A 27,144-nucleotide genomic window follows, 5' to 3' on the forward strand; every position below is an offset into this window, starting at 1 on the left:
TTACCATTTGTTAAAGGACTATATCTCTCACTGCCTTAAGGTTACTGCCACCTGGGCTGATATGAAAGGATATTGGTGAAAGGTGGATGAAGTAAGTTATGTATACAAGGAAGAAACAAGGAGAATGGAAGACCTAAATGCCTTCAATTTTGATGTTAGGTTTATTTCTTTAACAACTTCATTCAAGAAATCTCTAGTAGCAAAACAATCACAGTTTACAAACCTGCTGTTTTCTGTCAAATTTCAGTTAGACTGTGTTTTCATTGGGGTTTCTTTTCTATTTTATTAAGCTATTATTATGGAATGTTGGAAAGTTATGAATTTCAGAATTTATAATATTTGGTCATAGTGGGAGCTAGATTGAAGTGTTCTGATGTCATTTTACTATCTACAAGGAGCATTAATCAGCCAAACTGCAAAGTATTATTATCATCTTAGAATGGACTACCTGGCCATGAATTCTAGCTCTGCCGCTGTCCAGCTACATGACTTTGGCCAAGTTTATTTCACCTCTCTGCACCCTAGATTTCTCATCTGTAATATAGAGATAGTAATAGTACCTACCTCACAGGATTATTATAATAATTTAATGAGATAACGTATATAAACCATCATACCTGGCACATAGCTCTTAATTAATTGATTAGCTAGTATAAACAGTTAATTATAAAGTTAAAATGCAGATTTTTATGATTGGCATATTTGAAGACTGTTTATAAATTTGCTAATTCAAATTTGCATTAATTTTTGTGCATTTCAAAAGCATGAGCTTTTAAAATGACTTTAAAATGATCAGACCTAAAAAATCTTTAATTAAGAAATCACTTTACTATATATATTTATGTTTTATTTCTTTAAAAAATAAAGCAATGTTAAGATTTTGTGAAGCTAAGTGGTGGGAATATGAATATCTCTTAAATTATCCTCTATTCTTATCTATATGTTTCAAATATATTTCAGCAAAAATTTTTTTGAGCTCATTTTTGTGTTTTTTCTTTCTTTTTTTATTTTCATAGTTTTGGGGGGAACAGGTAGGGTTTGGTTACGTGGATAAGTTCTCTAGTGGTGATTTCTGAGATTTTGGTGCACCCATCACTTGAACAGGAAATCATTTTACTGTTAAAGACATTTCTAGGGTGAGGCCAAGAAAAATTTGAGTAAGTTTCAAGTGGACAAAAATCTTGCTTTAGAAATCTGAAAAAATTAAATAGTCCATTAGAGGATTTTTAAATATGAGAGATTACTGTAGGGGCTCCTTGGCCAAGATCTTTTTAAAAAGTAACCTAGAATGATGCCTTTTAGGGAAACTTTATGTGGATTTGGAGTGTGTTTATGTGACTGAAATATTATTACAACTTTCAAACAACTTCCCTGTTTACTCGCTTTTTCTCTTTTTCTCCTTTTCCCCCTTTCTTGTCCTCTTCTCACTGGTATCTGTGTCATCACACAGAACTGCCCAGAAGGGGCGAAAGTGCTTACGTGCTTTGTCCACTGGCTGTTCTGCCATCCACATGGCGACCATCATAATAATTTGTAAGTTGTCCTGAGGCCCCAAGGCCGCAGGCACTACAGAAGTGAAAGGTGGAATTTTTTAAAGATTTCTAGGTTCAGCATAAATTCCTACAGTGTTTAGTATCTAATCAAATACTAGCTCAAATCTATCAGTGCACACAGTATATGTTGAATAACTTTAAGAAAAATTCTGTTAAAATTCCAGTTTTTTTTGTAAATGCATAATTCTTCATTTCTTCAGTCACCTATTACAGTTAGTCAAGTTTTGCTATTTTGCTTTGCATTTGCATTTAAAGCACTTTAGAAGTCTGGAAGAAAGGAAAAAACAGCATAAAGAAGGCCTCTATCTGAGTGATACTTTGCCTCGAAAGAAAACCACATCTTCCATCTCCCCACATTTCAGCAGTGCTACTATGGGGAGAAGCATCACCCCAAAGGTAGGACCTGGGAGAAACCACGGGCTTCCCATTCCATGAGTCTTTTTGTCATTATATTCACTGATGTGTAAAGGCCTTTAAAGAAAAGTGCTAAATAATAAATCATTACATTTACTTGTTAGGCAGACATCAGGACTAAATCTCATTTTCTACCTGTTCAGAGGACATCTGAAACTGTATGCTCTGGGGCCAAAGAACATGCTTCAGGGTATTTTCTACCAGCACAACCCAGGCGATGAGTGGCATTCACTTACATGATGGACTTCCGTGGCTGCATCCCACATCTGGAGATAAGATAGGATATAGCCTCTGTGTTCCAGGAATAACAGCAACAAATATTTATTCAGACATTTTCATGTAGCTGACGCTGGGTTGAGCCTTTTATTGGATTGCTTCATTTGAAAATCCAGCAGCACTGGGTAGTAGACTACTGATTATTATTCCAGTTGTATGTATGGATAAACTGAGGTGTATAAGGCTAAGTGACTAACCAAGGAGCCCTCAGCTGGTATGCAGTGGAGTGGAATGTGAACCTATGCGACCTGACGCCCGCCCAAGCTCTCCCTCAGGTTCTGCCGACATGCCTGAGGGGATCATTGTGGCAAGAGAAGAGGCAGGTGTGAAGGATGTTCTGAATGAGACAGACTTTTGAGCCCTTCCCCTGCCCTTAATCAGAGTAACTTTGTTTTAATCTGTTTTATAAATTTGTGTTTCAAGTACATTTTATCTACATGAAGGATTTTGCTATTTTTAAAAAATGCTAAAACCATTAGGGTGTTAATAGATTTCTTCAGTTTCAGCCCACCGCATAACAGGGGATAAATAAAAATGGGTGCATTTGTAACAAGAGTAGCTCTTCCCTGTTCTTTTGCATGGTGCGCATGCATTCTTGGCCCTGCATCTGCCCTCTGCTCCTTATGCATGAAGAACTTTCAGCCATTCTTTCAGGTGATTTTGGACAGTGTCTTCCCCAGCTGTCTTCACTTTTGGAATTGCTGCTGTTGGAGGAAGTGCTTTGATATTGCGACTACCCTGGAACTTCTCGGGAGGGCCAGTAACTGGCCTTTACCACTTAGCATCAACAAATGAAATGCAAAGACTTACCTTCTCTGCCCTGTACACTTAGATAGGAGCTTTGGAAACAGGGATGTGGCCATTTCCTAAAGGTCCATTCAGCCTGCAGCTTGCCTGAAGTACTCCCTCCTGCTTCCCGCAGGCCCATCTGCCCCTAGGACAGAGTAACAGCTGTGGAAGTGTGCTCCCTCCCTCACTGGCAGCCATGGCCAAAGACTCAGAATCTCGGAGGATGCTCAGAGGTACGTACCTTTTAAATCAAATATCATGGCCTTTTGTTAAGCATTAGAATTCTTCAGGGGGAGGAAGTGAGAACAGGGGTAGGGATGATTAGAGGAGGGATCAACCAAAGGCCTAATTTTACTCTTAATGTGTTCTCTTTCGGGAGGGATATATAACTTTTCCTATTTATACATATAGCTGGTATATTTTAAACATTCCCGTTGTACTTTATAGATTTGATAGAACTCTGAAACCAGAAAGACCCCTAGAGAATTACTAACCTTCCCATTCGATTAATAGAAAGAAAAGAGAGACCAGTGAGATCCAAGGAGATTACCAGGGCACTTAACCAAGATCACTCACCTGGGTTGTGTCTGAGCCACTATGTCGAATGAACCTTGTGCTAAAGAATCATTGAGCTGACACGGCAAATATAGCATTAGTGGCCCAGAACAGAATTCTTATAGGCCTTTTAATGTAGATTTGAGCTTTTATACTTCATAGTTGTTATGTTTCAGGTAGACTTTGACTCTCAGCATTTTTTTTTGTAGTAATACATTACATTTATAATGAGATTCTCAGATAGTCTTCATGGAGCTAGAAGAAATTACTGTAATGTAGTTCCAGGGCTAAGCTTCCTGTTGAGAGGATTAGATTTCTTGTGTTAACACAATAGTTTAAGTCAACAAGTTACATTGCCCTAACTTTTGAGCAGTCACGATGCTAGGTGCCAAGAATGCAAATGAATGATAGGAAGCTTGCCTTTGAAATGTTTGTAGTCTATTGAGGAAGAAAGACACAGAACAGATGATTTCAATAAAATGTGGTAAATGAAATAATGGCGGTATGCCCAGGATATAAATGGAAATGCTTTGGGGATGGCAGGCATTTGGCCTTCAAATACATTCATGCAGTGATGGGATTCAAATCCTCCCCTCTAAGCAGGCTGGAATTCGATTCTAGCTCTTTGGCCTCTCTGCCAATGGTACTGAGAGATAACACTGGTTTTCCATCAGGGGAAAATATATATATACACACACACACACACACACATGCACATACATATAATACATATATGCTACATATACATACATAAATTTATATATATGTGCACATAATGTGTATTGTGTATGTATATATGATATATATATATCACTGGAACGAGGTTTTCAAATCATTACTAAAGGCGATTTAAAAATTAGAGGGTACAGTATTCATAATAGGTTTATAATGTGTAAGAGACATTTGCAGTGGTAATATTTGAATCAAATAAACTGATTGAACTATTTTATTTTCTTTGCCATAATTTCTTAATAAGCTAAACATATTCTTTTGGTGTTTATAAATAATAAACATAAATGAGTCTATTTTGGCTCTCATTTATCACTGTTAAGTTGTGGGTCAAGTCTATTTGCTGTTGAAACATTTTTCTGTAATATTTACATATAAATATTTGAGACAAGGTCTCACTCTGTTGTCCAGGCTGGAATGCAGTGGTGTGTGATTATAGCTCACTGCAAACTCTGCCTCCTGGGTTCAAGTGATCCTCCCACCTCAGCCTCTCGAGTAAGCTGGAGCTATAGCTGTGTGCTACCACACCTGGCTGATTTTTGTATTTTTTGGCAGAGATGGGTTTTTGTCATGTTTCCCAGGATGGTCTCGACCTCCTGGGCTCCAGTGATCTCCCACCTTGGCCTCCCAAAGTGCTGAGATTACAGGCATGTATTAGACTTCTTTTTAAATATATTTTTCCCACCGTCGGAAGACATCAAAGCTTAGATTGGCCACAACACCAACAAAGACCATTAAGCATTTTCATGTACTTCAGGTGTTTAATTGAAAGAGCAAGCATTTGGGAAAGAGGATGGGATCACAAATTACTATACTCCATGTTAAAAGCATTTTCTTGCCAGGTTTGGTGGCTCATGCCTGTACTCTCAGCACCTTGGGAGGCTGAGGAGGGAAGATTGCTTAAGAATTTGAGACCAGCCTGGGCAACATAGTGAGATCCCATCTCTACACGTAATTTAAAAATTAGCCAGGCATGGTGGCATGCACCTGTGGTCCCCACCACTCAGGAGGCTGAGGTAGGAGGATCGCTTGAGCCTGGGAGTCAAGGCCGTAGTGAGCTGCCATCATGCCACTACACTATAGCCTAGGCAACAGAGCAAGACCCTGTCTCAAAAAATAAATTAATAAATAAAAGTATTTTCTCAAAGAGTAAGAAAAACTAGAACTTTATAGTAAATAAATAGATTTGCAAAACTCAAGAGCCATTAACATTACCATTTAAGAGGATTTTGTGAGAATATGGTGAAACCGAGGGAAGTTTTTATCTCAGTTATTCTAATCTGTTTTCCCCTGAAGTAATGGGAATCCCATGCCAGTTTCATAGAGGAAAACTGAGCTAATTCCCTTAGGCCACATTACTGATGTTCCCGTTGCAAAATCAAATCTGTCTTTGATTTATCTTTTGTGCTCTTGTTCTTTATTGATACGTCCTTTATGCAGCTCAGAAGACTGCAACTTCAGTCTTTCTCTGCTGTAACTGTGAAGTGCTCTTCCTCTTGAAGAGTTTCATGTAATTCTGATGGGGCAGCTTCTGAGGAAATAAAGAACCATTCTATGCGTGTTGGTCCAAGGAGATGTGTTCTGAAAAGACAGCCTGCTGCCTTTGGCTCCCCTACCCAGAGGAGGAGAAGTCAGGATCTATAGTTCCTAGAGCCCCAGCAGACTGTAAAACGGCAGGATTTTCTACACAGCTCAAACTGGTGGTTCACAAAAAACCCAGGAGGGATGGATCATAATTTCATTTAGAATTGTTTGACTAGCACTTGTTAACTTTATTAAAATAGCAAATACAAGTAAAATTCTATGGATTTGAAAAAAATTATACCTGGCATATTTTCACTAACTCACATTTAGTAGACTTAATCATCTTTTAAACTTACACAATTAACTTAAATACACCTTTTTTTGCTGCTATTCGTAATGGATACATCAAGGATGATGGTGTAAGTATAAGCCTTACTCAATCAGCACGGTTAATAGAACTGACAGCGTGAGTCGTGCAAAGAACTTTGAGAGGAGAGTTTAAAACAGAGAGCTGAGAAACTCAGCTTCTGAAGTTGGAATGGTTATTGGCCTTTGAACAACTTGTGAACTATTCCTTTGTCAGCTTTAGAATGAATGAAATCTTTGTCCTTTTGTTTTTGTTAAATACAGGAAAGTCCAAGAAAGGTATGACAACCTCCTTGTGTGGTGTTTTTGTTTCCAGCAAATATTGAAAGGTCATTGTCAAGTCATGTTTAAGAAATGATCAGATTTAACACTGTGCAGTGGTGGATTTTTAGTCTAATGATTATTTCTTTTACACAATAGAGAAAAATTGTTGCACATTTGCAAGAAACACAATGCTGGGTGCAGCTGCTGTTCATTCACTGGCAGCTGCATGACCCTCTTTGTTTTGGCTTTTAATCGCAAGGTCAGACCCTGCAGGAAACATGAGTGCTGTGGAAGCATTGTTTTGTAAGATTCAGGATCTATATAAAGAGAATAGAGGGTATTGTGATGTATATGAGCTAAGTGTAAACCATGATTCTTTAAAAAGGACAGGTATAAATAAGTCAGGCTACAGTCAAAGGATGAAAGGATTTAGGAAGCTCCTACTTATTCATTTCATTGGAGCCTGTTTTCTAAGAAAGACTTAGTGGAGAGTGAAGTATAGTTTAAATGATTGGCTTCAATAAGTAAGATGGTTATTTCCTGTGGCTAGGTGGTAGAGATGTAGGATGTTAGACGATGTGTTATAAAACTTGATGAACTGTGCTTCAAATAATTGAATGGCATTTTACAAACTTGAGCTCTTAAAAACTATTTGCTATTGTCTGTTTGGAAAAAGAATTGTTTGATAGATATAATCTGTTTTTATTCTTCCTATTTTCTGGTTGATGAATATGTGTGAAAGATTTATTTGTCTTGTAACAGTCTTTTTTGACTATGCATGTATCAATTTTTTTTAAGGTTTCTTGAGTTTTTCTCTGTAAACTTGGATTTAATCTGAAACTGTGAACATCATACCTTGTTAATTTGCTATTGTAACTAACACCATCAATGAGTGCATGTTGGAAGTGTTGTATGTTTTTCCTGCCCCCTTGTCATCCTTTTTGATCTTGTATCTTTTTCCCTTTCTACAATCATTCTCCTTCTTCATTCCTGACTTGTCCTGTGCCCTCTTCTTCTGGCTGTGGACTGTCATTAGGAAGAATGAATTCCTCAGCAGGTGAGCTATGACAGGCTGAATTGTTAGAAATACTGGTTAATTTTATCCTCTTAACCCCAGGTTATACTTTTAGTCATCTTACTTTCTATATTACAGCCCAGATAGCCATGTAAAAGTATATACCACATATTGGGAATGTATTGGCAGGACTCTACACATTGTGTAATCGTTAACTCACAAGAGACTTTTCAGGTCCAATTAGCCAGAATTAATAGAGACTGGCATTAAAAATAATAATAATAAATGGGCCTTGCACATTTGGTCCCTTGGCTCTCCCAGGCAGTGAAGAGCTGAACTGGTTTGGGTTCCCTGTGTGGCTATGATTAGAAACAAGCCTCAATTAGGTCTTGCTTTATACACCTTATAAACTACCCCTTCAAACAGCTATTTCTCTCTGAATAGGAAGGATTTAGAGCATTTTCAAGGCCCTTTTTACTGTTTTAGTTGCTTTCCCACTGATTAATGTTATTCTTGCTACATAATTAAAGAACAGAAACCAAATAGTCTCAGGGGTTGGAAAAGTCTCATTTTTCCCAATCTTGTTTCTTTGCTCCCCCTCAAAAAGTAGATGCATTCCACTTCCTTATTTGACTATTTATATAGAATATATAGATGAAAAGATAAATTCATTCAGTGACTGTTTATCTTATGACATCCACATGCCAAATAAATGGAGGTAAACTGTGGTGCACAGGACATCTGCATCCCCTTTCCTGATAAAGCTTCCATGGGAGTGGAGGCCTAGGCCAGTTTACTGCCATTCTAGTGTTCCTTCACTGCACCAGCATCTCTCCTTGGGCCTCCTACCAGGTTACCCAGCCCCATCCCCTGATCTTCTATGACGTTTCCTCTGTTTAAAATATCTATGCCTTTGGATGGCCAGGCCAGAGCCTGAATCCCAAAATGAGCTCTTTGGAATCACACTGGTTCAATTGCAGGATCACAGGAGAGGGGCCCATGCCCGTATTGATAATTGCAGGGGTTACCTGTTTTTGGGGGATTTGTTCAGCAGGGAGGAAGCTAGGCCAGGTGACAGTGGGGTTCACTGAGGTCAGTAAAGTGTTGCCAGTAGGCAGAAATGAGTAGCTCCATGAGGTGAACTTTTCCACTGACTTTGGATTCATGGGAAATAAAAATCATGGGTTGAGAAAAAGATGCTTATTATTGGCCTCATGCTTTTTCATTTAAGTTGCCATGAAAATGTAAAATGCTTATCCTACCACCAGAATGACTGGGAGATTCAGTGGTAGAGTCAAACCTCAACAACTTGTGAGTTGGTCTGGGGAATTAATATTCACAACCCTTAGCACAGTACAAATTGTAATGTAGCTGGCCCTTCTACATTCACCTGAAACATCTGAGTCATTTTAGTTTACTATCTCCTTCACCCGTAAGTTCTATTTTGTTATTCTGTGTTACTTTTGGAAAAGTAGCCGAAAAACAACAACAACAAAAAACACAACCCTGGAAGATCTGAGGAGCAAGACATAAGTTCCCTTAAGAAATATGCTCACCTTCTTTCCTGCTTTTCCAAGACGGTGGTAATTGCTTCATATGGGTTGGTTTTTCCTCAACGTGAAAACTCAGGGAGAGGAAGAGGTTGTGGCAATGTCACTCATTGCCAGAGAGATAATTCTTGTATATTTTAAATTACATGGCTGTCATTTAGGGATTTGTTTTTCATACTACAAGGAAATATCTTCCATGTAGTTGGTGCCGATGTGAAACTTTTCTATGCCACAAGCCTTTTTTTGAAATCATAAGAAAATATACGTGTGTGAGCTTTTCAAATAATTTCTGTTGTTTTTTTGTCATTTGCATAATAAATAATTGGAAACAACTTAAAAGGAGCAATTAGTAATTCCAAAAGTTCAAGTATCAAAGGTAAATATTTGAGTAATGAATTATTTCGCCTTCCTTAAAAAAAGGCGCAGCTTCACGCATGTGACTATACCAGCTTCATTTAATGCTGTGTGGATTGATCATTATAATTCATGACATTCTATTTAGTCTTGTGGTGTGCTTTTATGTTTTCCATCTTCCCTTAGCTAAATGCTATATGGCTTTAAAAAATACGTATGTATTTATAATTTATAATGGCAGATTATATTAAAGTAACTTATTTTCCCAGAAATGTCTGAATCTGAAATAACCTATTTTCACTTAAATATCTAAAACCACTCCAAATACTAATGGTGTGAATACTCTGCATGAAACTAAAACCATTTTACAGAAATTTTGACATACAATGCTTTGTTAAGGCATCATGGATATGGCTTCTATTTTTAAATGGAAATGTTTAATCAATAGCTGAGAAAGCCATTGAGAATTACTTCTCTTCTTTCATCCTCTTGCCTACTATTGACCATTTCATTATTACTAAAACTTTCATTGAAAGGTAGGTAGAGCACACAAAAAAGAGGAAATTCAAATGGTCCAGTTGTGAACTCTGAATAGCTCTGGTAATAACTCCCTGGGTAATGGAAACTATTCGAGTAGACGTTCTCTTATCAGGGAGAAAGAGATTACAAACTCTAGTACTGGCTAGAGAAAAGTTTTTTAATGAATGGAGGAATTTGTTAATCAATATGATGTCTGCTTCTGAGTCTATGATAAATAGAGAATTGAAAAGAAAATTTGACTTGTAATGCCCTAAATCAGCGATCAGAGAGCAAGCCATAGCAGTAACACAAGGTAAAGCCAGTAACCTAAAGTGCCAGGTGACCGAGCACCAGGGTAAAGAAAAGACCTCTTGGCCGGGCACGGTGGCTCACGCCTGTAATCCCAACACTTTGGGAGGCCGAGGCAGGCAGATCACAAGGTCAAGAGATCAGGATAATCCTGGCCAACATGGTGAAACCCCGTCTCTACTAAAAATACAAAAGTTAGCTGAGTATGGTGGTGCACTCCTGTAGTCCCAGCTACTTGGGAGGCTGAGGCAGGAGAATTGCTTGAACCCAGGAGGTGGAGGTTGCAGTGAGCTGAGATTGTGCCACTGCACTCCAGCCTGGTGACAGAGCATGACTCCGTCTCAAAAAATAAAAATAAAAAATAAAAGACCTCTTATTTATGGTGCTTTTCGTCCTACTGATGCCTACATTTTCAAATGGTTGTTATCAACAGCTTGTGGAAGGCTGATTGTTATGGTGGGAAAAGAAGAGAGCTAGGGTAATTACAAGGAGCACAATCATTGGAAGGAATGTTGACTCTGAATTAAATAAGTAATTGACAGACAAGAACAACTGAAAAAGAGAGAGAGAGAAAATGGGAAAAATGTGTAGTTTGGATCTTAACAAGATTAAAAGTGTCAGTGATGATATGAGATATGAGTTTCTGAAATCCTACACTTGAAAGATTCCACCTGCTTTTTTATGACCAGACTGAGTGCTCCTTAAGTTGAATACCATTGAAGAAGTGCCTGCCCTAAAACCCTGGTTTTGCTTGTCACTAGGAGGCATCTTATTTTCACTTGAACACAGCTATTTCTAGAGGATTCAGGGCCTTTGATTGTGTTTCTGTTTGGTTTCTTTTGTGTTTGTGTGTTGCTGGTTGTGCTGAGATGTAGGAATGCCATAGGAAAGTGTCAAGTGATCCTGCTGAGGGGTAAGAGACTCAGCAGACCACTTCATTCAAACTGTTGCTTGCACTGAGCACGGTGCTCTTTCTTTGATCTTCTTGGCTTCAAAACAAATTAGACCAAGGCCCAAGCTTCATAGGCAGATGTTTCTGGTTGCTGGCTTGTGTCTGTAGATGTTTAAGATTCAAAGACTGAAAAATGAGGCAAACTAACATATTTATGGCTCCTTCCTTAGGTTATAATCACCAACAGATGAGTGAAGGACACAGGCAGAAATCTGAATTTTATAACCGCACAGCATCTGAATCAAATGTCTACTTGAATAGTTTCCATTATCCAGATCACAGCTACAAGGACCAGGCCTTTGATACTTTGAGCCTCGATAGCTCTGATAGCATGGAGACCAGCATCTCTGCTTGCTCACCTGACAACATCTCTAGGTAAGATTTATTTATGGGTAAGGTTTCTGGTTTGGGAAAGAGCCTACTGCTCACAAAAAGTAAAGCCATCAATTTGGGAACTGTATATGCACAAGCCCAAATTTTTGAGACATAAAGGGTCTGTAATATAGAAGAGGGTTGGTATCATGATGGCCTTTGAAAGTAGTTTCTCTTATCTTGTGTAACTTAGCTAGTCAGGCATCATATAATCTGTTTCCACCTTTATCCTGTTTTTCTCCACTTGAGCTCAAATTTACACTGTGCTTTAAAATTGATTTCCTTCTGTTGGTTAGCTCTAAGCTTCACTTACACTGCTTTTGATTTAAAAAAGAGGGCCCAGGCACAGTGGCGCATGCCTGTAATCCCAGCTACTTTGGGAGGCCAAGGTGGGTGGATCACCTGAGGTCAGGAGTTCGAGACCAGCCAGACCAACATGGTGAAACCCTGTCTCTACTAAATACAAAAAATTAGCTGGGCATGGTGGCGCATGCCTGTAATCTCAGCTACTCAGGAGGCTGAGGCAGGAGAATCCCTTAAACCCGGGAAGCGGAGGTTACAGTGAGCCAAAACTGTGCCATTGCACTCCGGCCTGGGCAACAAGAGTGAAACTCCATCTCAAAAAAAAAAAAAAAAAGAAAAGAAAGAAAAAGAAAAGGAATGATTTCCAACAGCAGTCAGAACTTTGGAGGATTTCTTACCCTTGTATTTGTTAAAAGAAAGCTTTTTGCTATTCTGTATGTTAAAATTTTTGTAAGGATTTAAGTGTTCACGTTTGTATTTATACTTTGAGACAAGCAAAGGTGGTCTTAACAAATAAATCTGGCCATGGTGCTCCTCCTTTTCTAAAGTTTTGATGTCCCACTACCTACTCTCAGATCCCAGAACCTGGCACTCTAGGTCCAACCCAACTCCCGTTCATTCTCCCGATACACCTCCCAGAACTTAATGATTGAGAGGATGAAGAACTCTCCCATCTCTGTGCCTTTGACTGTACTGGTTCTTAACATTTTCTCAAAGGATAAGCACAAAGTCAGGGCTTAGTAAGTTAATAATGATAATAGTAATAATAAGTATCTGTGTAGGTAGTATTCAGAATACTCTTCTATAAGCCTGTTTAATAATTTTAGCAGAATGGAGATTGTATGCAGAATTAACTCTCAATTGTCTGTTTTCTGTGACCCAAGACCTATTTTCTGAGCATTATGTTTGTCTACACTGTAAATAATGATATTGAAAAAGCAAAAACATTGTCTGACTTATCTAACTTTCTGGTAGTCACAAAGTGATGTCTCAACAAAAAGTGAAGGGCAAATGTACCCACAACTCTGAGTAATCCTATCATCCTACAAATATTTTTTTGTGACATAATAAACCACGAGACCAAGTTTGTGTGACTAGAATTTCAGCATGGAATTACCTCATTAATAGGCTTATAATTTGGGAATATTTTAGTACATAAGTTAAAAACAAATCTTAAGCAGAAAAGATTTTTTAGTTTTTTACTCTTCTTTCTACCAATCTTCAAAAAATTTCCAATTAAGGATGCTTTATCAAAATACACATTCCAAACATTAGTTCCTCATTACCTGCTTCCCTGATGTTTATCACTTATTTTCCATCATAATAATGGGTAAGAGCTTATCTTAGAGTATCATAAATTTTGTTTTAAAGTTGATAGTAGTACAGAAGAGAAATGCCTGTTTTTCTCTCCCCTTTGCACTCCACCTTTTACAGGCATCTTCTACTTTGGCTTCAATTTTTTGACACTCAGAAGATCTCATAAGACAATGACATTAAATACTATTAGTAGTTTCTGACCATGGGGATTAGTTATCTGCAGTTGCCAGCACCACAGAGTCAGTTTTGTGTAAAGCAACTGTGGAAAATGATCATGGCCACACGTAACTACTTGTCAGGAATTACCATCCTGCAATAGTGCTATCATAGAATTAAGGGACAAATGTGTCTCACCACACACACACACACACACACACACACACACACACACACACACACACACACAAAAGGTAACTACATAAGGTGATAAATGTGTTGCTATTATTATTATTATTTTTGAGACAGAGTCTCACTGTGTTGCCCAGGCTGGTGTGCAATGGTGCAATCTCAGCTCACTGCAACCTCTGTCTTGCAGGTTCAAGCAATTCTCTCATCTCAGCCTCATGAGTAACTGAGATTACAGGTACCCACCACTACACCTGGCTAATTTTTTTTTTTTTTTTTTTAGTAGAGAAGGGGTTTCACCATGTTGGCCAGGCTGGTCTTGAACTCCTGACCTCAGGTAATCCACCCAACTTGGCCTCCCCAAGTGCTGGGATTACAGGCATGAGCCACGTTAATTAGCTTGATTGTAGTAATCATTGCACAATGTATGCATACATCAAAACATCATGTTATATACCATAAATATATGCAAATTTAATTTGTCAAGTATATGTATGCTCAATAAATCTCATGGTGGGGGCAGGAGGGAAGACATGTAAGCAAAGAAAATGGTAAACAGTGAAATCTAAATAAACATTGACTATATGAAAAAAGGGATAAATGGGGATTAGGCTATTGGTGAGTTTGTTTTGACTAACTGGTGAGTTTTCAAGACCTGAAACTTAGTGAAATTCAAATTATTTTCAAATTAATGAGAGATATAAAACATATATATTTGATGTCACAAACTACACTATAGAATATAAATATAATTTTGTGCCCTTATATGTCCTGCATGCCTGTCTTTGGCTTTCTCAGTTGGGGCAATGAAGTTTATCCCGTTCCATCCATGAAGTCAGGTATTCACAATGAAGGAGAATAAGAATTCCTGTACAAAAATTAAAAGATTTCTTTCCCTTGGATTCTTGCTAGCTGAAGAGAACAGAACTTACTCTTTTGTATCTCCTCACTGGCTAATGGAAATAATGAGAAGATACTGCCATGTTCTTCTCTTTCATGTGGGAGAAAACACCTGGCTAAAAAGTGGTTCAAGGTTACTCTGCAAAGTGCAGCCTAATTGTTAAGCTTATAAGGATCCGGTATTCCTAAGACAGTTCACTCCTTAATGGATGTGTTTTGTAATGGGGCTGTCAGTACTGATTATAGAATAAACTGTATGCCCTGTGTTCTCTTCAACAGAACTCTTAGCCCTAGATTTAAACCATCCTAGGTTTGATTTACAAAAATATAATTTGAGAATACTATATTAATAAGTATCTATAACCAAGAGGTCTCTGATTCTTCATTTTTATATGAATTTTTAATGAATTTATTTTTATATGAATGTGTCTAACAAACATGTATCCCTACTCTATGCCAGGTTCTATGCTACAGGGATACAGGCACGAAAGTCTGTCTGTATGTCCTCAAGAGAGTCTAGTAAAGAAGGCAGGTACTTAAATGAGTACAAAAGTACACATGCATTACAAACAGCATATGGTTTCCATAGCTGAAACAGCAAAGTAAATAAGTTTTGACCTAGGTTATAGTCTCTCTTTTCCAGAACAGTCAAATAGAATGTAAGCGGTGGAAAATAAAATTTCCTGTTTTGTGTTAAACATTTTCAAGTTTTCACTTTGTCTTTTAGTTACCCTGACTGTTCTTGCACCTTTCACTCCCTTTGGTTTCATCTTTCACTTGAGTGATGTCTTTTCCATCATTTCGTTTGAAGCTCTTAAATCTCTTTATACAGTTTTCTCATTGGTATCATGAGGGGGTACTCTTCACAAAACTGGCTGCTATCCATCCATTGCACCTATAGGAGAAGTCATGTTTTAATTGGCATCATGATTTAATAAATAAAGTGTCCACACATATAAAGGGACAACAAAAAGTAGCTCATAATACATATTCCACAACTGAATAAAGTGACTCCAAACATTAGGTGTCATTTATATAGAACGTTGGTGATAGTCTTGTTGGTCTGATATCTTTAAGTCATTAAACTAATGGGAAGGACTCTCATGGGTCATTATTTTTAGACTTTGGAGGAAGCATTTAGAAGTCACACTTTGTAAGATTTGGTTTTGGTTTATTTACCTATGAGTAAAGCATTAGCATTATTTTGCTTGCCTATATTTTGTCTTCTAAACTGAGGTAAGTCAGTGTCACCTACAATTTTCAGAGTTGAATTGATTTGCCTCTTCGGTCCAATGACTCGTAAGTAACATTCTTTAAATTATATATGCTTGGATTTTGTCATGCACCTCCCTTGACCCTGTGTGTGTGTGGGGTGTGTGTGTGTGTGTGTGTGTGTGTGTGTATTAGAGAGACTTCTCAGTCTAAACCAATATTCTCAAAAGGCTTTGGTGTTTCATTCAGTGCCAGCACTTCAAATATTGCTAGAATAGAAGAAATGGAGAGACTTTTGAAGCAGGCTCATGCAGAAAAGACGCGGCTGCTCGAATCCAGGGTAAGCTTCATATTTTCATGCCGGAGGTCTGTGATACCGTGGTGCAGGAGCCCTGCACTTGGCATCAGACAATACTCCTCCTTAAGGAGCCGTGTGTTCCTGGAATAAATCACTCAACCTTTCTCAGTCTCATTTTCTTATCTGAAAAATAAAGGTGTTAGATGATTTCTAAGGCTCTCTACTGCAGTGGATTTTCCATAACTTGAAATATATATATAGTATTGACATAGACCGAAATGAACGCTTTGTGTCTTTTTGTGTGGTTTTTTTTTGTTTTTTGTTTTTGTTTTTTGTCTTTTGATGGCTGCTTTGTGTTCCTGCCAAGGAGCAGGGAGGAATGTCATGTCTTTATGCATTATTTCTTCCTTCCCAGCTTGTGCTAACTGCACTATTTTAATATTAAAATCCCACGTTTTTATGACTGTATTTCAAGTCAGAATCTGACTTCCTTAGGAATCCCCCAAAATGCCTTTGCATCCTGCCCTGAAGGGCACCTCCTTTCCTTTTCTAACTTCCCCATGTGCTTCCTCTGTGACCTTCAGCCAGGAAACTACAAAGCAACAACAGGAATTAGAGGGACCATGGCCTTCAGTTAGAAGACAGTAGTCAAAAGACAGGCTAAATCACGTGATAAGTGCTAAAGTACAGTTTGTGAGGCTTTTTATTTAAAATGGGAGAGTTGCTGGTTGATATGAAATGATGAAATGACTGAATATATTAACAAGCTGGATTTTCACTGAAGACCACAATTTAATTGTTAATTAAATTTAGTGGTTGCATTTCTGCAGATGATGATTTTGGAAGCTATACCAGGCATGGTTATGAGTTGTTTTCTTGTAGTTTATGTATTGTAAGAGACTAGTCTACAAACTAAGATTTGTCTAGTAAGAATTGTCTTTTTTATATTGATTGGAACCATTCAAGTATAACCAGTATGTTTTAAAATAATCATTGTTATGCATAATGTTTAGGAACGGGAAATGGAAGCCAAAAAACGAGCCCTGGAAGAAGAAAAACGACGCCGGGAAATCCTGGAAAAACGATTACAGGAAGAAACTAGCCAGAGGCAGAAGTTAATAGAAAAGGAAGTAAAAATAAGGGAGAAACAAAGGGCACAGGTTGGTCAGTCAATCTGAATGCATATGGGCAGGTTGCCCCCTGGTGGCAGTTCCTAGAAGACAGCTATTCTGTGTCTGAGGATGCTTTCCTGGGCACTGAGCATTAGCACTTGACATGTAAGGGTTAAGAGAAGAGTGTGCATTCCTGTGCAAAAAAAAAAAATGTGAGTTCATTTCAAAACTCTTAGGGAACCACCAACCAAATGACACTTTTCTTTAGTCATGCATGGAACATTTTGCCAGGAGCAGCACTTTTTCGTCCACCCATTCCTTGGAGTACATTTTAAAAAGAGAATCTTTTTTGAGCAGCTTTTAAAAATGCACCTGGATTTGCTGCTGAAAACAAATACAACATTTGAACTGAAACCTTTGCTTGGGGAATGGAAGAGGTCCTACTAAGCCATCTTTTATAAGCAAACAGTCTAGAGCAGTGTAATTTTTCACCAAGCCCAGTGTCTTCGTCATGGTGGTAGTGTTTTGTCTTTTTTCTGAGCACTGTATTGTCACATGTGTTCCCTTTGCTACAGTAGTCCTCAACACCTGTGCACAAGCTTGTTGTATTCAAGCAAAGTTTGGAGAAACCACACATTTTATTTAATGTCTTATCTTGGTCATCATAGAATTTGAATCTCTGTTCTTGTCACTATAGCTGCTTACATAATATGTTTTCTGAGCAACTAACATAAAGTTTTGTTAAGTACTATGTAATTTAAAGCTGAACTCTATTTTATCAAGATTCACTAGACTCAAAGGCAAAAGATACCATTACTTTTATTCTTTGTGGTTGCTGGCCATTTGATAGTATAGCAGTTAGAGACTATCTTTAAGACTTTGTGTGCTTTGAGGTATCAGTAAGCCTGTAGCATCTGTTACAACCAAAGTACCGCATAATCAAACGTTAAGTATTGAAGGAAAAGTAGAAAGTAAAATTTGTTTATTTTATTTCATCATGCCCAACCCTCTGCCAAATTTTGACTTGCAGTGAAAGTCATCCATGCTTGTTTACTATCTGAAGCCAAACCAAAAAGCACAATTCTATTTTAATCCTGATTATAAGTGTTGCCTCCAAGTATATAATTAGGTCATTTCCCCAAGGCGAAGAGGTGGGGTTATTTAACAGCATAAAATAAGACACCATTTTAGAACTATCACCCATGGTGATATATGCTTCCTAGATTGGACGAGCTTTCATACCAGCCATCAGTAACATAAAAGACATCTAAATACATCCCTTTGGCATCTGGTCCTGGACAGTTCATTACATTAGGTCCAGTTTTGATTCCACTTCTGTCTTTATTTTAGCTTTACTTTTCAAAATATAAATCTCTGCCTTCAATTTCTATCGGAATATATGTAAACTGACAAGTACAGCTTTGTGGGATCCTGTGGGGGCCGTACTTACTAAATAGTGTTCAATCAATCATGTCATGCTTGAGATTACTTGAGAATGATTGTTAAGCTGTGGCAGGGACAACTTCTGGAAACTTCACAGTGGAGCAGTCCTCATCTGCAAGGAGCAGCCCAGAAAACTTCATGCTTCATTACAAGAGCAAAGTACATCTTTTAAACTAAGATAAATGACCATTTTTCATTTTCTCAACTGCCCATCTTAAGGAATAGAATAAATTGTCCTGAGTTTATCTGCCTCTCCCCTACATATTACAGCATCTTTCTGAAAATACTATCCACTTTTTAGACTCCAAATCATAAGTGCTTTGTTTATCTTAAGCTCTTTTAATCATATAGGCATTTTAAAGCTTAGGTTTTACAGTTAATTTCTGCTTCTAAACATCTGTGACCTAAAACAAAACAAATAATTCGCTATAGATGCAGTGGGTTTTGCACTTTTCCAGGCTCGTCCTTTGACACGCTACCTGCCTGTCCGGAAGGAAGACTTTGATTTGCGGAGCCATGTAGAGACAGCTGGCCACAATATTGACACCTGTTACCATGTATCAATCACAGAGAAGACCTGTCGAGGATTCCTCATCAAAATGGGTGGGAAAATTAAAACGTGGAAAAAACGTTGGTTTGTTTTTGATCGGAACAAGCGAACATTCTCTTATTATGCAGGTGGGTGATAAAAACAATTTAAGCCATACACTCAAATCAAGAACCCCCTGTTAAAGAGCAAAGGCAATTGAAATTCAGTGTAAATAGGTAGGTTGATATGTAACAGAATTAATGGCAATATTAGATTTGTAGATGTACATTATTTTATATTTAGATTATATAGTCCATATGATATGAATTTCCTTTCTAGAAATAATAAACTTTATATGTTACTTTAAAAAGTGGGAAGTGATCTATGTTACCTCTGAAGTAAACTCAGGTCCCAATAAATATTAAGTAAAATTTATTCTTTAGATCAAAATATTGCCTTTTATTTGTTTTTCTGTTTTAATCCATTCTTTATTTAGGTAACAAGTTGTTTATGTTCACTGTATTTTATGAAACATCACAATATCATACTAGAAATACTATCACTATAGGGTGGGATCAGAAAAAATATTGCCTTTCAAACCACCACACCAGAAAAAAAAGGGGGTGGGGGGAGGTTTGTGATTGATTGATTGTCATACGTCCCATTTAAGTCACACACAATTAGGCAGACGTAGCTGAAAATCATTCAACTATAGTTCATAAACTAGAATGATCTTTTAAGCACAGAGAGTAAAGCTCATTGGTAAACTAGTGATCAGTAATATTTATTAAGTGACTGAAATATTTTTGGATTCTTAAATGTTGGCTGACAAGAAACATACCCTACCAAATCTTATATAAGTGCAGGAATATTAGTGTAACTGGCATACTTATTAAGAACCTCTTATTTCCTCTTGGATCACATACGAAACATGTCTATTTTTAGTACAAGTATAGCTCTACTTTCTTTGCAGCTGCTAAAAAAGAGTGGTGTCATACCAAATATTATGAAAAAAACCCTGTTTTGGGGTGACTGTCAGTATTTATGAGCATCACCAGGAATAGTAAAATGTATCGATGCAATAAAGTATAAATAACAGTCTAGTCATTTAATCAATCCAGTGAGGTCAGGTTATGTTTATAAGAAGTGTGAGAAACCAAGCAGCCTGTGGAAGAAAGGAAAGAGTGGCTCAGGTGCCCCAGAATTTGGGTGAGGAGCTGGTAGGGGAATGCCTGCCTTTCACCGAGGAGCTCTTTGGGTGAGGTTCCAGTTACTGGAGAAGTTAGTGGCCTGAAGCCGATGGCCTGCCGGTCCTAGGTCCCCTGCTTTGCCTCTCTAAGGCTTTTTGTCATTGAGTTTTATAAACATCCAGAGCAGCTTTCTTCAGTTAATACAATTTGATGTCTGCACACTGCATAAACAAAACTGTATGATGTGGTATTGCCTTCAGAAAACCTCACCCAGAATTTTCCAAAAATACAACTTTAAAGAACTTCAGACAAAACTGCTTCACTCTTCTTCTGTTCTCCTGTTCTCTGTGAGCCTTATTTCATTCTCTCATCTATCGGCCAGGTGAGTGGTTTCATGACCTGGCCAACTGCTTCAAACCTAAGCTCCAAGCTTCAGACCCATGTAAATGTGTCTTTGCAAACCGAAACTTCTGGCGACTGATTTCAATTTTAAAAAAATACCAAAACCTTCTTGGTATATGAAAAATTACCCAGAACCCTAATTTAAAAAAAAGACAAAAATTACATTTCATTTGCTTTTTAATACGTATTTATGATATAACTGGCTGGTGAGACCTAGTTGGACAAACGCTCGTTCGGCTCTGTTTACGGCCATCACCTATCAGCTTTGTCCACTCCTACCCCCACCCCCGCTTCTCATACACAACAAGCACAGGAGTAGACCAGTCCGCAGGCAGTCATCCAGATCGCAATTTAGGCTGTACCTAACCCTACAGGAGTCACGTCCCTTCTGCCTGTCAGTGAGGGAAATGGCCGTGTACTTGTGAAGGAGCTGCAAATGTGAACGCTGAGTGGCAAAGTCCCAGGACTCTGTGTTATTCATGGCCCTGGCCTTTGTCCTTGGCCTGCTGCATATTAACTGGGATCTTTAGGAGAGTCTCTAAAGAAAACCGAGGCCTAGAAAATATGTCTGCAAATTGATGGCATAATACTGAGAGAGACAGAATGTGCAGCGTTATCTCATCAATTTACAATAGCATCATTGCTTCTCTTCGCTCATAATGTGGCTGTGAGGCTTATATTTTTCAGAGTTCTTTCTCATATATGAAGTGCCCTGCAAACCAAAGTTTCCTTCTGCTTGCTTGAAACACTGGCAAGATTTGCTTTTATCTCCAGATTTTATTTTACATTTGCTTTCAGAAAACAAAGTATTACTGTATTCTCATGAATTACTGCAATATCATTTCCAGCAAATGTTTGAGAGATACATTGACCTTGTCTTTCACAGAAACGGACTGAAACTTAACTGAAAATGGTATCAGTTAAAACAGTGTTTCACAAGGAAGAGGAAAAACAAAGAAAAAAATATGGTCAATGGGCAAATAGGTTAGGATATTCTGGATTAAATGCAATTAAATAGTTTTACTCTCTGCTGAACTTTTCAGGGCCCTTATTTTTTAGACTAGCTTTTTGTAGTTAAAAAGGGACATTCACCTAGTAAAAAATTCAAAATATAACAAAAATTTGTATGATGAAAGTAAGTCTCTTTATCATTACAAAAGTTCTGATCTCTCGTTTTTAAGCCTGAAATGTTTCAGATTTTCTCTATTCACTTTTGTATATGTTTCAGTATGTATATATTTTCTTTTTTTCTCTTATACATTTGGGACTAAATTATTCATTCTATTCGTACCCTGTTTCATATAATAGTATTTCAAGGGTTTTTTCCTTAGGAGCAGATACAGATCTACCTCCATCATTTCAGTAACTTTGTAGATTTCATTGTATGGCTGGTCTATAATTGAATCAGTCTCCTATTAAAGCTCAAGCAGATCTTTTGCAACCGTGTGCCACAACAAACACAAATCCATGTACATTTATTTGCACACACGCGAGATCTTATACAGTAAGTGGAATTGCTTAGTAAGAGGATTTTTGTGTTTTTAATTGTGTTTGTTTTACCAACTCTCTTCCAAAAGAGGCTGTCTTATTTGCACTTCCACTACTAGGGTATGATAGAGTCTCTTTCCCTGCCTCCTCATTCATGCTTTTAAAATTCTTTAATATGCTGACACGCACTGTGATCCTTGCAGAGTTTAAGTTACAAAATATTTCAAGAACTTAGTAGATCACAGAGTGGTGCTATATGTTTGAGTCATGTTTTGGTTGTTTTTGTTTTGCTTTGTTTTTATGGTAAATGTGATGAAATCTTTAAAAACAGTTTGGAAATTGTTGCATTGAAAGGACAATAAATTATTTGCTTGAAGCTCTGGTGAAAACGGGGGAAAAAATCAAGCACCCTGAATAAGAAATTTGATAGGAAATAAATATGGGTAGAAAATTATTTTAAATAACAAGTCAAAAAACACTTTGTAAAAATTTTATTACAACAGATCTACATATTAATATTTTCATTACAAAGACAGTCTTGGAAAATGTGGAGAAATCATTTGTATTGGTGCTGTTAGAGTTTACACTTTCCATGCTAACCTGAAAGTCAGTATGTTGGGTTATCTTTTGACTGCTAATCTGCTGGAGAGCCTTAGGCAAAGTCGTCTCGTTCTTCGGTTTGCAGCTAGTAATTTTATGGCTTTTCTTTTTTTATTTTTCCAATATAGATAGAAGGGGCCTCATGCACTAGCCCAAGTTATCTGAATTAATCTTAGATAAATTAAATACTTTGTAAATATTGTAATGATTATAATTGTAATAAAATTATTTTTTCTGTTCCTCAGTGGCGATAAAGTATTTAACACTTATCTGTCTTTGCAGACAAGCATGAAACTAAATTGAAAGGAGTAATATACTTTCAAGCCATTGAAGAAGTCTATTATGATCACCTCAAGAATGCTAATAAGGTAAACATCAGTTTTCTAAATTCCTACAATTTGAATGCATAATTAAGAAGGGAAAAATATTTTTGGAGTCTAAGAAGTTTGAAGTTGATGTTCTGATACAACAGATATGATCAGAATGGTGCTGGAAAAGTAAACACGAAGTAAGTGGGATGGCTGTTCTTTTTGAGGAAAAAAAAATATCATAGCAAATTGAGGAAATATTCTGGACATAATGGTTTGGGAAACCCTGCGAAATGACTGCCAGGGTTCTAAAAAGAAGCTACCATATAGTTAAGAGGGGGATCATGAGCAAGTCCTAGTAGGGCTAAGAATAATAACTACTATTTATTAAACTCCTACTCTCAGCTAGGTACCCTGCTAGAGCTTTACAAACTAGCTGCTGAAATAATTTATGAGTTCTGTCTGAGATTTCCTGTTCAGAAAAATGGTCAATCCTGAAAAAGGCTCTGGGACAGGTGTGTGAGTTATAGTAGAGCAAAAGTAACGCCTTTGTAAATTTAATAAATTGAAAATTTTGAAGAAGTCATCACGTCTGTGTTATTTAATGTTGTATTTTAAGATGTTTATTTTACATTCTTTTTCCTTTTTTGAATTTTAGAGTCCTAATCCGTTACTCACCTTTAGCGTCAAGACTCATGACAGAATCTATTATATGGTAGCCCCATCGCCAGAAGCCATGCGGATCTGGATGGATGTTATAGTTACGGGGGCAGAAGGTTACACTCACTTCTTGTTGTAGTGAACTGAGGCAACAGTCCACTTCAGGGCAGACGGCAATAATCTCTTACAAGAATGAAGCCATATTCAACCCCAGATGAGAAAACCCAACAGATCCATCCCTTGAGCTGTAAACACTCAGAACTCCTTTCATATCAAGACAAGTTATTTATAAAAAATAAAGAAGGGGTTTTAATACAAACCTTGATAATAAATAGCAAAATAATTGAAGCTTCCATGAGAAAGAAAACACTATTTTGATAAATTGGATCACTTATAGGAACATTTCTTATAAACTGTTTTTAATCAGTTGTCAGATTTGGTGAAATAAACTAAACAGGTTACAGAATATCTGTATGTACTTGGAAATACACAATAACTTTATCACCCAAATCATTGGCATTGACATTATTGGTAATCAGCTGGCTTTTTTAAAAAAAGGTAGCATTTTGTTGACAGTTATTTTGTAAACATAAGCAAATAAGGGCTTGGAGGGAAATACATTTTAGGAGGAGTTTTGCCTTAATTTTTTAAGTACTGCACCAAAACCAAAGAGCTGACCTGACTTCCGTGGAACAGTAGTAACTGCAAGTGATGAACTGCATTTTGTATTGTTCTGTATATTTCAAAATGGTATTTTGATGCCATCAAATGCCCAGGAAATTGACTTTGCAGTGTCACCACTGGTGTAAGCTACTATATATATATATATATATGTAGTAAACCACTTTTTGTAAAAGAAGAAAGAGCAAAAAGCTGTGCATTTTAGAAAAAAAAAAAGCCATGTTACGCAACAGGCATTCTGTCATGTTGAACAATTTTAAATAAAGAGAAAATCTGGTGTTAGGAGCTTGTTTTGCTGAAGATTTCTCCATTCCTGGTGCTGAGAATAAAGGCAACCAGTAGCCAATGTCCTTTAGATTGTCTGATTTCTTTTTGTTGTGGAGCACACCTGCTAACTGCTCCCTCGACATAACTATGAAATCATAGCTCTGTTTTCACCAAAGAACAGACCAATTAACATACTTATTTGCAGAAGTGGTGTAGTTCTACAAAACGGCAAATGAAGTTCAACTTAATATTCTCTATAATGTATTATTTTATTTTATTTTTTACAATTAGCCTTTTTTTTAGTTAATTTTTGTCAAATGAAACGACTTCAGGCAAGTCTCTTTTATAATGGTTTTTCAAGTGCCATTTATTCTAGTTTATCATGTTTTGCATGTTTGAAAGTATGAATGTGCTCTTTCCTAAAACATGGCAAATGAATAGATGTAGAGAATAACAATATTACTTACAAGATGAAATGATTAGATTAGAAGTGTCCCTTTATTAAACTTTGTCAGCCTGACTGGGTACAATTCTTTTGTTAATTTGCAGTGTGGTTTGTATACACGTATACGTGTTGTCAATAATAAGATTTGCAACTGGATGACACAAGATTTTACTTGAACAGTGAAGGACAAAAATCATGATTGTGGAAGATATTTTTAAAATCTGATTTTGCAGCGATCACTTTTAAACCCTGTAGTGATGTAAGACTAAAATATAATTGTTAAGATTTTGTTGGTTAATGTAAAGATATGACTTTTCTGCACTGTACTCTCTTCATAGGATTGTAAAGGTGTTCTAATCCAATTGCATGATGTAGTAAGCCTCTTAAATATGTGTGTTAAATATATTGAGTTTGGATTAAAATGTTGACATGATTTCACATTTGAAAATAAACTCATCTCTCATTTTGAAGTTACCTATCTGTAGTATGATGGAGGATGAATTAATCGCAAATGACAGTTGTAGAAACTACATAAAGTTTGTTGTGTGCTAACATTATGATTTGTAGTGTATAAACTGAAGTATTCCAATAGAAGTATCTCTGGTTACATCCTATTGCTTACAAAATGAAATGAACCCTGAAAAACTCTGACATCATATTGTTGTCTGTTTACACAGATACATTTATTGCTGGGGATTGCAAGGAGTGTGTTTACTTATCCTTATATCTTACACGAAAAAAAATCATGTAAATGTGATATAAAGCTTTATTTGGTGGGGCATCTCATTTGTCTCCCTGAACTAAGGCAGCACATTTCAGAGAGAGAAGCTTCCCTCAGCAGTATGTCCCTTTGCCCCCTTTATATATTGATGAAGTCAACATTGACAATAGGTACCCAGAGTGGAAACAAATTTGTCTACTTCAAGCTCATCAGTGTCCGTAAAAGCATCTGTACTTGCTACTGGCCATAATTTTTTCTAATTTGTTAGACAAGAGTGAATACAGAAAAGAATCCATGGGTTTCTCTGCTTTTCTATGCAGTGATTTTCCCACTATGACCAGTCAGATTTTTCATCTTATTGCAAGTAAAATGCAAGAAGACTTGCAAAAATAAAGGGGAAGAAAAGGGAGAGAAGTGATTGAGAATATTTGCAATTATCCAAAACATGCAGAGAGAAGTGTTTGTTAAGATATAAGGGATGGGCCGGGTGCGGTGGCTCACACCTGTAATTCCAGCACTTTGGGAGGCCAAGGGAGGTGGATCACCTGCAGTCAGGAGTTCGAGACCAGTCTGGCCAACATGGTGAAACCCCATCTCTACTAAAAATACAAAAATTAACCAGGCATGGTGGTGGGTGCCTGTAATCCCAGCTATTCAGGAGGCTGAAGCAGAAGAATCGCTTGAACCCAGGAGGTGGAGGTTGCAGTGAGCTGAGATCGCCCCATTGCACTCCAGGCTGGGTGACAAGAGCGAGACTCCATCTAAAACATACACACACACACACACAAACCCAAAAAGAAATATAAGGGATGATAAAATGACATGCATCAGGCATCACCTTAGTGATTTAGTCCCTTAGAGTCTACAACAGGTCTAATGGAGAACGGGCAACATAGCTCAGCATCTTTTGGAGTATGTCCTGAAATCAAGTTGCTGTCCTTAACTATATGTCCTTAGTAGAGAGAGGCATCCCACCTCTCAAGAAAGAGATCTATTCAGTCTTAGTCTAACTGTTCCAGACTGTTCCAACAGTCCAGGTTCTCATGACTCCAAAGACATGCTGGATTCACTATGTCCAAACTTTGCCTTTAATTCTGGTACCAATTACTGCCGCCCAAATTTATAACCAGGATAATAAAAGTTACTTTACTATCTTATATACACTCAAAGTATTACACAAGCCACCATAACTTTTAAATAGGAAACTACTACGTAAAACTCCATGGTTGATGCTTGAGGCCCCCAGGAATTAGTTTGAATTCCTGGGTATTTAGAGCTGGAGTCCGGAAACCCTTGTACTACAATTTATTCAACTATTTTTCTATTGTTAGCCATTCCCATTTTTTTCCTTCTCTTTGCCTCTAAAAACGGTGTAGTAGATA

At 37.3% G+C, this 27,144-nt stretch overlaps 1 protein-coding gene across 5 annotated transcripts in view; it reads left to right on the forward strand.

The window, feature by feature from the left end:
- Positions 1-25,515, forward strand: part of PHLDB2 (pleckstrin homology like domain family B member 2) — a 131,510-nt gene extending 105,995 nt beyond the window's left edge. For 4 of the 5 annotated variants that reach the window (XM_055110270.3, XM_034957072.4, XM_063602891.1 and 1 more), the window contains 8 exons: positions 1,809-1,949; positions 3,166-3,265; positions 11,340-11,544; positions 15,868-15,958; positions 16,930-17,076; positions 18,930-19,149; positions 22,963-23,048; positions 23,647-25,515. In XM_055110270.3, the coding sequence (XP_054966245.2) occupies positions 1,809-1,949; positions 3,166-3,265; positions 11,340-11,544; positions 15,868-15,958; positions 16,930-17,076; positions 18,930-19,149; positions 22,963-23,048; positions 23,647-23,787 (1,131 nt within the window). In that variant the 3' untranslated portion in view covers positions 23,788-25,515. Of the gene's footprint in view, positions 1-1,808; positions 1,950-3,165; positions 3,266-7,506; positions 7,528-11,339; positions 11,545-15,867; positions 15,959-16,929; positions 17,077-18,929; positions 19,150-22,962; positions 23,049-23,646 lie in introns of all 5 variants that reach the window. The other variant, XM_063602890.1, reaches the window with a different exon arrangement.
- The last annotated feature ends 1,629 nt before the right edge of the window (positions 25,516-27,144 follow it).

The sequence above is a fragment of the Pan paniscus genome, chromosome 2 (genome assembly GCF_029289425.2).
Source record: "Pan paniscus chromosome 2, NHGRI_mPanPan1-v2.0_pri, whole genome shotgun sequence".
Lineage (NCBI taxonomy): Eukaryota > Metazoa > Chordata > Mammalia > Primates > Hominidae > Pan > Pan paniscus.